Source organism: Canis aureus, chromosome 2 (assembly GCF_053574225.1).
Source record: "Canis aureus isolate CA01 chromosome 2, VMU_Caureus_v.1.0, whole genome shotgun sequence".
Classification (NCBI taxonomy): Eukaryota; Metazoa; Chordata; class Mammalia; order Carnivora; family Canidae; genus Canis; species Canis aureus.
The window spans coordinates 51,977,076-51,989,604 of NC_135612.1; the positions used below are offsets into that span (position 1 = coordinate 51,977,076).

Sequence of the window (12,529 nt, forward strand, 5' to 3'; positions counted from 1 at the left end):
TATTATACTCACTATTATGAACTCTTTTATTCCTGGAAGTCCACACACAGCTCTATCAATAATGCGAAATTTGCTTTCCCAATCCACCAATCCTTCACATCCCTGGGCCTGGCAGGCCTAAAACCTCTGGGAATCCAGATAATTTGGGTGTTTCCACAAGATGGCACAATTGAAAAGCTCAGAGTTGTTCTTTGTTTTATTTTCTGTCTTAGTGAAACATTTGTGATTTTTAAGTGTAGCAGAACAAACAGAACCATGACTTGCATCTCAATTTAGACATCTGATTTCATGCTCTCTTGACAATTATACCACACTTCCTACAGCTCTAATTTTTTTCCTAAGAAGCTCTCCCCTCTTGCTTATACCTATATTTGCCCTGCTAGCTCCAAATACCATCTAATGTTTTGTATACCATGTCTAAATCCTGGCCTGAGATGACTCCTATCAGTCTTCCCCAAAATCGAGGTTCCCATCTACCCCCTTCTGTACCTCTGTGTTTGAAAGCTGGAACCATGGCTGCTTTCCATAGGTGAAGATCTCCCAAAGGATCACCCCGAAGCTCCACACATCGCTCTCTGTAGTGAATTTCCGGTACATGATGCTTTCAGGGGGCATCCAACGGATGGGGAGCATGGTGTGTCCTCCCACCTAAAAGGGATCAAGACAGAGGCACACACAGAGTGACCAGACGGCCAGAATCGCTCATTACCTGTCTGTACTCTTCAAAAGTAGATGCACTCTTGATGCCTCTTTTTGTAAAAGAGCCACAATTTGATGCAACTTGTGTCAGAGGCTCAGTGGAGGTACTGACATCCAAGATCTATAATAATGGAGGCAGCTAGAGTAGCAATTAGAGATAATCCCTAAGGGAAAGTAGGTTTCTTAGTATAAAGATCACAAGATGATTTAGGGTAGGAGAGGTTTTAGAATCCAGTACTATAGTGAACCTAACCTTCAAAGAAGGTCCAGAGGGAAGTCAGCAGAATCACTGAGGTATTTGCAGACATCAGGTTAAACTCCTTGGCCAAGGTGGTTAAAGCACAGTATTATCCAAGTGCATCTAATCTGTAGAACTATGAGGTTACCTTCTGACTATCCTAAATTTCTCACTGTAACTTATGTCTCGGTGTTTCAAGTGAAGGGGACAGGTTAGTCTCAAATGTAGGGAAGACCACATGCTAATAAGAAATTGAGTGGACCAAAAGAGAATTTACGACAGTTCTTAGTAACATCTCAAAGGCCAGTGAGAAAAGTCTCTTTTAAAATAGCCTAAGGGGACCTATCTGTAGGTCTACAGATCTGACAGTCAAGGACAAGAGGAAGTGGTTGACATTCAGGATACCCTTTCCTGAGAAAACATTAGGGAAATCCTGACTAGCCCAGCAGGCTAGAGGTATTAGCATAAGTGGAAGACAACTCACAGCATGGTTTAAAACTCAGGAACTCACTGCATCATTAGTAAACAAAACATCAGAAATGGGAACTTTTGGCTAATAAAGAGAATTTGCTGTTAGAAAAGTGCTTGCCATTGATAGAGCTCTCTACAATCGTCCTGATGAACTATTAATTAGAAGTTCTCTCTGGTGGGTCAGGTGGAGGGATGATAATAATGAACACTTAAAAAAGAATGACTTATTGGAAAATGGGCAATATTATTTCTAAAAAGGAAAATGATGCTTGCCTTATCCACTTGAAATATTTTAGAAGATAAATGATGATAAGGATGTGGAGAAACTGTTTTCAACCTGAGATTTTATAATCAAGACAGCTCTGTGTCATGTGTAAAGACAAATGGAGGGGTTTCTTTCAGATAAGCAAAGACTCAGAAAGTATACCACTCACAGCTTTTCAGAAAATAAAGGAGCAAAAACTAATTCAGGATTACTCCAGAAAAACAGAAAAAAAGAACCTAAAATAGACAATGACTTGGAACATAACAAATAATGTAGAGCATATAAGTCACAAAAATGCAATTTAAATCTAAATAGTGGTTGCTAATTTGGTAGTAAAATGTAATACCATTACTAATAAAGTCTTCCTGTAAAATAGAGACATAAAGTAAATAATAATACTAATAATGCTAAGAGTACTACCACTGCTATTATTAACACTACTTATCTGGAATGAAACCTTCAGATAATTTCAACCATAAGTGCATAGAAGAGTAGGAAGAGTAATCATTAAATGCCTGGCAAAGGCTTTGTCTTTTAGGGACAGGAAGGGAGTTTACAGACAGTCATCAATTGTTGATTACAACAGTTTCAATTTTAATTTGCTTACTAAAATCTTTAAGTGCCTCCTAGAAGAATAGAAACAGTACATATAGCTTCCAAACCAGTATTTAGAAAAGAGAACCAAAAATCTCTAGCCAATGCCAAAAAGATGACAAAGAAGAGGAATGGGATAATGGTGTTGAAGGTACAATATGAAAAAGAAGTTCAAATAATATTTTTGTATATAATTTATATCTTTTATACAAAGAAAATAATATCTTTATATATAAGATCTTTGTAATAATTTGTATATAGCATAGATACTATATACAAATGGGTTATACTGCTTCTTAAATAAAAGAAAATTTGTTTAAAAAAAATCAAGATGTAGGGGAACCCTGGGTGGCTCAGCGGTTTAGTGTGTGCCTTTGGCCCAGGGTGTGATCCTGGAGTCTCAGGATCAAGTCCCACATCAGGCTCCCTGCATGAAGCCTGCTTCTCCCTCTGCCTGTGTCTCTGCCTCTCTCTCTCTCTCTCTCTCTGTGTGTGTCTCTTATGAATAAATAAATAAAATCTTAAAAAAAAATCAAGATGTATGTTGTTTAGAAAAGACACGTAGACAAAAGGAACAGAAAATATTCAAAATGAAAGAAGGCATAAATACAACAATAAAGGGGAAAATGAATATGTATTTTGATATATACAATATATAATTAAATGTATAATATTGAATATATAAAACATTAAAAATTAAATACATGTGGAAAAAATTAGAATGCCAAGAATTAAAAGGAGAAAAAATAATTTACATCATATTTCAAGATAGCAAAATTCACCACTATGATAGTGATAAATTATTAGGCTCCAAGTAACATAGCAATAAAAATATACGAAGAATAAAAATAGGGTATAAACCAAAGGAAACTGACAAAACCACCATTATAATGAAAAATCAAAAATCAAAACACTTCTTTCACATATCAAGAAGACAAGATAAATGAATTTATTTATTTATGAGAGACACAGAGAGAGAGAGAGAGAGAGAGGCAGAGACACAGGCAGAGGGAGAAGCAGGCTCCATGCAGGGAGCCTGACATGGGATTCGATCCCAGGTCTCCAGGATCAGGCCCTGGGCTGAAGGCGGCGCTGAACCGCTGAGCCACTGGGGCTGCCCATATTTTAAAGATACAGATAATAAGTTTTAATTAATAGATATGAGTATTGTGATTGTGTGTCTTTCAACCTCCCTAAAAAGTTGAATATTATTTCCAATTATATGAAACAATTTATAAAACCAATCACATATTATACCTCAAATGAAAGCTTAAATGCCAAAAGAAAAAACACAGTAAACATAAAATAAAAATGAAAAACATTTTCTGTGCCCAATAGAAATTCACAACAAAAGAATAATTTTTTAGAAGTTTCTCTTTGGGCAATTAAAAAACTTGATAAAAGAAAAATTGAAAATTAAATGTAAAAATTATTATAATAATTAAATTTGTATTCTTCAAAGTATATGAAATATAGCTAAAGTAATTTTTAAATTATAACATGTAAGCACTTATTTTTAAAATAGTTAATAAACTAAAATGTGATTCAACAAAAAAGGTAGTAAAGACCTACATGACAATAGAAAGAAAGAGGAAATAAATGATAAAGATAAAATGAGGAATTGATATAAAAGAAAACAAAGCAAAACAACCAAAAGGGAAAAAAATTTAAAAGGAGACCATATCTACACAATTAATTGGTAGTTCTTTAAAAGTAATATAACCCAGGATCCCTGGGTGGCACAGCGGTTTAGCGCCTGCCTTTGGCCTGGGGCGTGATCCTGGAGACTCAGGATCGAATCCCACGTCGGGCTCCCGGTGCGTGGAGCCTGCTTCTTCCTGTGCCTGTGTCTCTGCCTCTCTCTCTCTGTGTGACTATCATAAATAAATAAAAATTTTTTAAAAAAGTAATATAACCCTTTGACAAGGTTAATAAGACACTTAAGAGAAGACAAGTGGAAAATGTTAAAAATATTATGACAAGAAATTTAGAAATAGAGATGCCATAATTGATTTAGTAGAAAAAAATTTTAAAAAGAGAAGTAGAAAATTCAAACACACACAAAAATTTCAATTGTAGTAAAAATTCTGTACGTTAAAAAAGTACAAGGCCAGATGATTTGGGGGGGTAAGTTTCCCTTAAATTTTTTATCCAAAACAAAAAATAAAAAAAAGAAACTTTCCCAACTGACTTTCTGTGACTTGAATATTTCTGATGATAAAATCAGTCAAACATAGCATATAGCCTTAAATACATGAGTATAGTTATAGATATTTTATCTATATATGCATAAAATTATGTTATGAATAGAGCCTCCAAATATGAATAAAATATAATTATATTGAATCAGCAAAGTATTACAAGAATTCCATATTATAACTCAGTAAGGTTTATAATAGAAATGCAAGAATGCCTTGGCCTTAAGAAATCTACTGTTTAACTCACTAAATTAAAAGATAAAAGAAGAAAATCCATCGTTTCAAAAGATGCCAAAAATTTCCATAACATTTTCCTGATTAAATGCCCAAATTCATTAGTAATAGAAGGTAACTTCCTTTATTTAACGCACTGAATATTATATGTGCTGATAAAACTTTAGAAGCATAGAAAAGTATCTTCTATCACTGATTTAACACAATATTGTTGAGGTGGTCCTAGCCAATTCAATAAAACAAAGGTAAAACGTAGGTAGAAACATTAAAAAGGAAAAGTAAAAAACCATTGCATGCATATATTTCAGACTTATTCAGGGTATTTAACTAAAATTAGCAATTAGAATCATTATATGATTTAGTAAGCCACCCAGATATAAAATGAGCCTACAAAGATCAAACTATCCTCATACACCAGTAGTAGCAAACTCAGTGGAAAATAAAATTGTTTGTATAACAGCAACAAAAAATTTCAATTCCTAGGCATAAACCTTAGCAGAAAATGTACAAGGTCTATCTAAAGAAAAGTATTGAAAAACATAAAAGATCTTCATATATGGAAAGAAATGTCATTTCCTTGAATAGGAAGACTTGATGTCATAAATCTCTCATTCCTCCCTCAAATTAGTCTGCAAATTCAACACAGTCTAAATGAAAACCCCAATGGAATGATGTATGGAAATTGACAGGATGGTACCAAAATTTGTCTAGAAGAATAAATACTTGATAAAAACGAAGATATATTTGAAATAGAACAACAGGGGAGATTTTTCGGATTGCAAAACATATTACCAAACTACAGGAATGAACACAGTGTGTTATTGGCATAGATATAGACAAATTTCATTAATCAATGGAACAAAATAGAGTCCAGAGGCAGACCCATGTATAATACTGGAATTTAATATATGAAATGATGGGTTAGTAATCAAAGTGTTGGGACAATGAACTATTCATTTGAAAAGTACACTTAGATACCTACCTCACACCATATACAAAAATCATTTCCAGATGGATTAAAGAGCTAAACATAAAAACAAAACAATAATAATATTAGAAGAAAACTTAAGAAAAGTATCTGTATAACTCAGGAGAAGAAGGCCTTCCTAAATAAGACACATGTTCCAGAAGCCATAAAGGATAGGATTTAGCAATACAATTTGTAAAAACCAAACACTTTTTGCATGTACAAAATATAAAATAAGTATAGCTAAAAGACAAATGACAGAGGGAATATATGCAATATATGTAACAAAGAATTAAAATCCATATATTATAAAGTGTTCCTTTAAATTAGTTTTAAAAAAGTAACCCAACCAAAAAAAAAAAAAAAAAAAAACTTAGTCCAGGATAAGAGCAGATGATCCACAAAAGGGCTACAAATGAGCACAAACAGATGAAGGAATGCCAATTAAAACAACAGAGACACATTGTTGAACATTATCGAGGGAAAATTGAAAAGACTGATACTATCTAATGCTTGAAGAGGTACGAGGATAGAGTCAATCTAGGTGTCACTGCTAAGACAGGTGGAGCCTTATCTGAAGGCAGCTTGGCAGAGTCTGTCCACACTAAAGGTGTTGAGTGCCTTTTAACTTAGTAATTTTACTTCTAGGAGTAAAAATTAGAAAATATTTTCTCCTATAAGCAAAAATAACTAGTTGAAGGGCATGTTTATTTTATTGTTTTTAAGGGCAACAATTTGTCTGTCATTATACATATATTTGTAGTGGAGTGGTTAAAAGGAATATAGTAGAGTGTGTGTAGTGATATGTAAATAGGTCTAGGATACATTAAATGAAAACAGGGAATATATGCAATATATGTAACAAAGAATTAAAATCCATAATATAAAGTGTTCCTTTAAATTAGTTTTAAAAAAGCAAAAAAGTGATATGTAATAGGTCTAGGATACATTAAATGAAAACACAAGACATTAAAAATATATATATTAAGCATTCCTATTCATGTAAAAATGTATATACATAAGCAAGTATATTAAAAGGAAATAACTCATAAGTCTGTAAATGCATAGAAAAAGATCCAGAAACAGAGCCATTAAACTAATGTTTCCTCTAGAGAAGGAAGTGAGAGCACTAATCAAAGAGAAAAATCTCACTTTTTACTATTTGTATTTCTATGCTGTTTATAATCTCATCATGATCATGTATCACATTTGAAATGTTTAAAAACTATAAAAGGAAAAAGTAAACCGGTGGGCCTAATTTATGTAAGTTCTGCATCAAAAGGTGATGTTTTGTAAAGAAAAATTATGTTTGTGATAGAATTTTGTAGAATAGCTTATTTGACCTGGTTTCTTGGTGAAAAAAAATAAAAAACCAGGAACACAGAATCATTCTTCTTGATGAAAAAATTTAAGTCATGGATTCCTCCAAACTGATGCTAGTGTTTGCTTTATTTAATGATTTTATACACAATCCAAAAGAGATGTTCCAGACTGAAATCTCCAAATTTATAGAGAGGGAGTAATTCAAGTGTGTTGGTATAAACTTTGATGATCCTAAGTGTTTGGGAATAAAAGTATTAGAAGGGTATTAACTGGCTGCAGGGATCCCACTAAGAAAAATTTTATCAAGATTTTCACCACCAAGGCGGGTGAAATTTATCAGGCATTCCTCTGGAAGGGAACTAAAATATTTCAAGAGGCTAGTAACAAAATACAAAGAGAGTCAGAAGCCCTGGATTGTGATGTGACCTTAGACAATCACTCAACCTCTTTGAGTTTCAATTTTCTCACCTGCAACACAGGAATCACGCAATGCCCCTGCTTAAGTAAGATGAGGTATGTAAAATCCCACTGAGTATCATCAGATGCAAAAGTATATACATAAAGTGCATTGACTATTCACTGTGTGTGTGACCTACATGTTCACGGGCAGCATAACAAACCAAATTTCTTGGTTTCTATATTCCCCATCAAGACCCACCTAGCCTACACAAATTTTCCTCCAGGAAAAAAATTACATTCTTCTCCCACCTTGGAGAGATCTAGTCTGAGAAAGGTAGTGGTTAAGGCCTTTGCTAGCAAAAAATATTGACAAACAGTCCCTTGGGAAAACCTAACCAGGCAAGGAATGCGCTGACATAATAATCTTCCTAAGAATAATACCAATTAATTTACACTGAGTACCAGCCACACCCCTCATGTAATTCCATCCTATATAATAGGATTCCCTATTATCCCCATTGCACAGATGAAAATAAGGTAACTTGCTGAGGCACTACCTGAGAAATACTAGCTGATGATCCAAATTCTCAAGTTACATTAAAAAATGTGAAGGCTGAGCTTAGAAACAGGAAACATATAGGAATAAGGCAAAGATTCCAAAAAAATTATTCTGGAAAGAAAATGAGTACCTAGAGATCCTTGGATTACACTACCTTGGAGAATACCTTCCACCACCTGTATTATCATGGATCTCCATATTGTCAGCATGATCATCCACTGTAACGTCCTCTTTCACCTAAGGGCCTACCAGGCACTGATGATTACTGCCCAGACCCACTATTTCATTAGTGGCAACAAAAGGGTGGCATTCGAATTCTAGCATGCCCTCTGCATATACTAGCTGGAAATCTATAAGTAAAAAAGTTCCTCATTAACTATTTGGTTATACTGATAACACTTCTATAGGAAATGCTTGATTCTCTCCCTTGATTCATGAGTGCTCAGAATAATGAATTTATTCTCTAGCATTCTCCGAAGATGACCAAGAAGAGGTTTGGTTTGGTTATGAGAAGCATTATTGACTCCTGTATGGGCGTATTTATGTGTGTGTGTGGTGGGGAGATGTAGCCAGGTATGTCTTTTAACACACTGAAGTGTTTCAATTTATTGTAATTGCTCTTGTCGATGCTTACTGTTCCATGTTTGGCCAGGGGCGGCCCTTAAAGTTGGTGCCTCTCACATATTCCCAGTAGTCTTTAATAGCATCCTTGCTTCTGACATGAAAAAATATTATAGGCTCATCTCGTACATTTGTTGCTCCCACCCTTTCTGGGGCCCTGGGCAGGCATTTCTCTAAAGAGCCCTGGATCCTTTGTGTGGACAATGGAATTTAGACACTACACTATGGATGACAGTTTTGTTCATTGCTATTGAGTTGGTCATTATTTCTAGGTGTTTATAATAGAAGTAGCCAGGAAAAACTTTTCTCTTAAAAGAAAATACATCATGAGTTCATATTGATTTTTCCAACTCAAATTTAGGATAACAGAGCTTTTACTTAACTTCTTTGATTTTATATCAGTATTTTTTCTTATGCTGAAAATCTTGATTCCTATATTAGTAATATCACTATTTGCTTTATCCTAATATACGTTTATAAAATACATATAATATACTTAATACACAGCTAGGCTTATGTGTTTCATGTTGCTTTTTATTTTTAAGAACTGGCTTGATTCTACAAATTTAAATGTGAAAACTGTCCCATAGTTTTAAAGTCAAAAACAAAACAAAAAAGTACACGAAATCCAAGTCTGATACCATCTAGGTCTACTCTTCCCACTCTGATTTCCTCCTTCCTTATAGATAACCATTTTTTTTAATTTGACTTTAGTTTATTTTTCTATTGCTTTTAACATAAGAAAATACAGATTATATTCATTTTCTTCATTCTCTCAGATAAAAAGTAACATACCATACCTGTTATGTACTTTGCATTTTCTTGCCTTTCATAGCTAAACAGGACTCCACTGAGCATGATCATAACCATGGTTGATCCAGCCAGACTCCCATTGATAAGACTTGGGTGTTTCCACCCTTTTGTTATTGTCAGTAGGGAGATGCCCTTCTTACATATAACTCAGGTGATTCTTCACCTTATAAAGAATAGAGTCTAGAATTCCCACTGAGTGTAACAGGCAGAGAAACAGACTGCAGTGCCCACTGAAATGGTTACAATATGGAATCCATATAACTTTGGAGACACACGAAGTTTTTCCAATGGGCACCCAGGCAAGGATAGCTTTGAAGATTTCACGAATCCTAAATTCCGATTATGGATTTTTTTTTCTAACATTGATTGAGCACCCACTGTGGCCCAGCAACCCCTTCTCCCAATTGTGCCTGTGCACGCGTGCGCGCACACACACACACACACACACACACCTGCCACTCTCAATAGTTTCCAATTCTTTTCAAACAGTTGAAGGGAAGAGATCTAAAAGAATGATCAGCTAAGAGGCGATTGAAAAGAAATTTTCATAAGAGGCTAGTATGAGATCTTAGGCAAATGGCCAGACAATAGTTCAAATAATTGAGTCATATTGTGATACCAAAACTCCTGCCTTCTCATCTATTTATTTAGTGTAAATAACATTTCTCAGTTCTTATATTTAATATAAATAAAAAACAGGAATAGAATTGATTCTGAACTTTCCTTACTTTAGCAATAAATGATATTCATTATGGACTAATGGAAAAATATAAAAGATGAATTTCCAAAAATATCATACTTCTTATCTTTCATATTCATTGAAGTTGTGATAAATATGCATTATTTTTATCTGCTGCCTACTTCTGTGTATTGCTAATAATTGTAATGATAACTCAATCCCAAAACTCTTACCATCTAGAAACTAATGGTTATCAGACATTAAAAATTAAATTTAAATCTTCATACGTATTTTTGTCACACTAAATTATGACAGAGAGCCCAATAAAAGGCTTTCATGCATAAAAATATAATACATAGGGATAAAATTTGGTAGGGTAACTGGAACGAAAACATAAATTCAGGAAGAAAAAGGAGGCATGTAAAACTGACTGTTTAAGCACTTGTTCATGTGTTTAATAGATGATGTATCAAATTGCTCTGGTATTTAAAGTTCATTAGATACATTACAGGAGTGATGTATTTTTTAATGCCAATATTTACAGTATCCTGGAAATGACATCATTTGCAACTCTTTAAAATTACATTGAAGATTTTATATAGCAACTTAAAAACGTGCAGGTGGCATGAATAGGTGACTTTTCAAAGTTCTTTTAGTAGCATCAAGGTTTGAAGACCACAGGTCCAGGGACTGTGCCCCTGGCGGTGTGATGTGAAATTTGGAGTCTTGTCTCTCTGTCTCAATTCTATGTTCCTCAAGGCAGTATCCCATCCATCCCCGTCAGCAGTATAAGGGGAGGGGATGCAAAAGGTGGGAAGCAAGAGAAGCAGCCTCACCTCTAGCCAGAGGTGCCTACCTAAAATCCCCAAATGCCACTTCACTAAGTCTAGCCCTTGTTCCCTACCCTGCCCTGGGGACCAGGAGCAAATGGGGACTGAATGTGTAGAAGCTGAAGGAAGATCTCAGGCCCTAGTTCCCATGGAGGCAGGATGTCCAGCTGCACAGAGTTCTTCCTGGGGTGGGGTGCAGGTCCCACCGCCCACCTCCCCACAGCCGCCTCTCTCCTCCTGTGTCTCTTGAACAAGGCACTATCTTGCTTTTTTCCACAGAGAGACACTCATTCCCCTGCAGGCACAGGGATCCCACTGCTCTGGGTTAAAGAGGAACTCTGAGCTCTAGAAGGCCTTGGGGTCTCTGCATCTAATTACACAGAAAAGGAAGCAGCTGGTGGGTTGCAAAGACCACACTTCTAGAAGTTCAAAACAGCTATGCTCATGCAACTCTGACAAGGTATAAAGGAGACAAAGTGACCCATATATTCCAGATAAAGAAACCACAGCCCAGCAAAGGTGAGCAAACATAGATTCACAGGGCATGGTATTTCTGGAACGAACAGAAGGATTCAAGCTACCTCCATAATCACTAACCTGTACAGGCCAAGTCCAAATCCATTAAAGTCTGTGAGAAGGGCAGTAGCTTTCTGAAGAGTTGTAAAAGCTTCGCAATGCACGTTAACAGCCAAATAGCTTAATCATAAAGATCACCATTTATCGTAGATGTCATTTTTTAATTTATTCGATTTTAGTCTTTCTTGATTGCATGTCTTAGCACATAGAAGAATCTCCATGTGCATTAAGAAAAAAGAAAAAAGCTTAGCATGTGCTTTCTCCAACCCCCGGAAATTCTCCTGGTTTCCCTCATGCCTCAGTGGCTCTGCCTCTTACCCTCTGCTCTGCATGTCCGAGAGAATCCTCAGCCAAGGCTGGTAGTCACCTTGGACATGCCCTCAGCAGCAGCCCAGCAGCCACTACTACAGTCTTAAGAATCATTGCCACTCTTGTTTAGGGTTTTCACACACATAGGCTGCACACGAGGATTAGCTACATCTAGCACACAAATACATACACCCATCTATCCTGAAGGAGAATGAACATATGTGCATGCCATTGTGCATGCAGGCAGGTACAATCATAAATATAAACACAGGCCTGCCAACCATGCCCTGATCACATGACGTTGGTGAAATCTCCCTTGGACGCCTCCTGAAATAAATGACCTAAATGTAGGAGGAAAGGAACAAAGTCCTGCTCGAATGTATCCTGTCTCCAAGACAGCAAAAATAAGTGGTTTCACTCTAAATCAGTTGATTTACTCTGTTGATAGTTTCAAAACTTCAGAATGGCATGACTGTCCTTTCAGGAATTAACCCTTCTCACTGCCTGCTCCCCCAGCCTAATAGCTGTGCTCTCCTAATAGCTCCTCCCCTACACATGAGGGAGGCTGCCAAATGGCAGTCTGTCTTTCCAGATTGTCCCCTCTTCTATCTATCCTCCTCCTGTCCCTGATCCCCTCTCCCTTCATTTTTGCCACTTGGCTATTTTGAATTACAGACACTGTATTTGCAACCAGCCTTTCGCCTCTTTGCCCAACCCCACTGGCCCACTCCCCAGGCATGTCACTTTGGTGTGA

General features: G+C 35.9%; 1 protein-coding gene across 3 annotated transcripts in view; it reads right to left on the reverse strand.

Annotated features, from left to right (window-relative positions):
• NTRK3 (neurotrophic receptor tyrosine kinase 3) overlaps positions 1-12,529 on the reverse strand; it is a 384,145-nt gene that overhangs the window by 12,637 nt on the left and 358,979 nt on the right. For 2 of the 3 annotated variants that reach the window (XM_077871673.1, XM_077871694.1), the window contains 2 exons: positions 5,682-5,723; positions 490-648 (listed from right to left, as the gene is read on the reverse strand). In XM_077871673.1, the coding sequence (XP_077727799.1) occupies positions 490-648; positions 5,682-5,723 (201 nt within the window). The remainder of the gene's footprint in view (positions 1-489; positions 649-5,681; positions 5,724-12,529) is intronic. The other variant, XM_077871684.1, reaches the window with a different exon arrangement.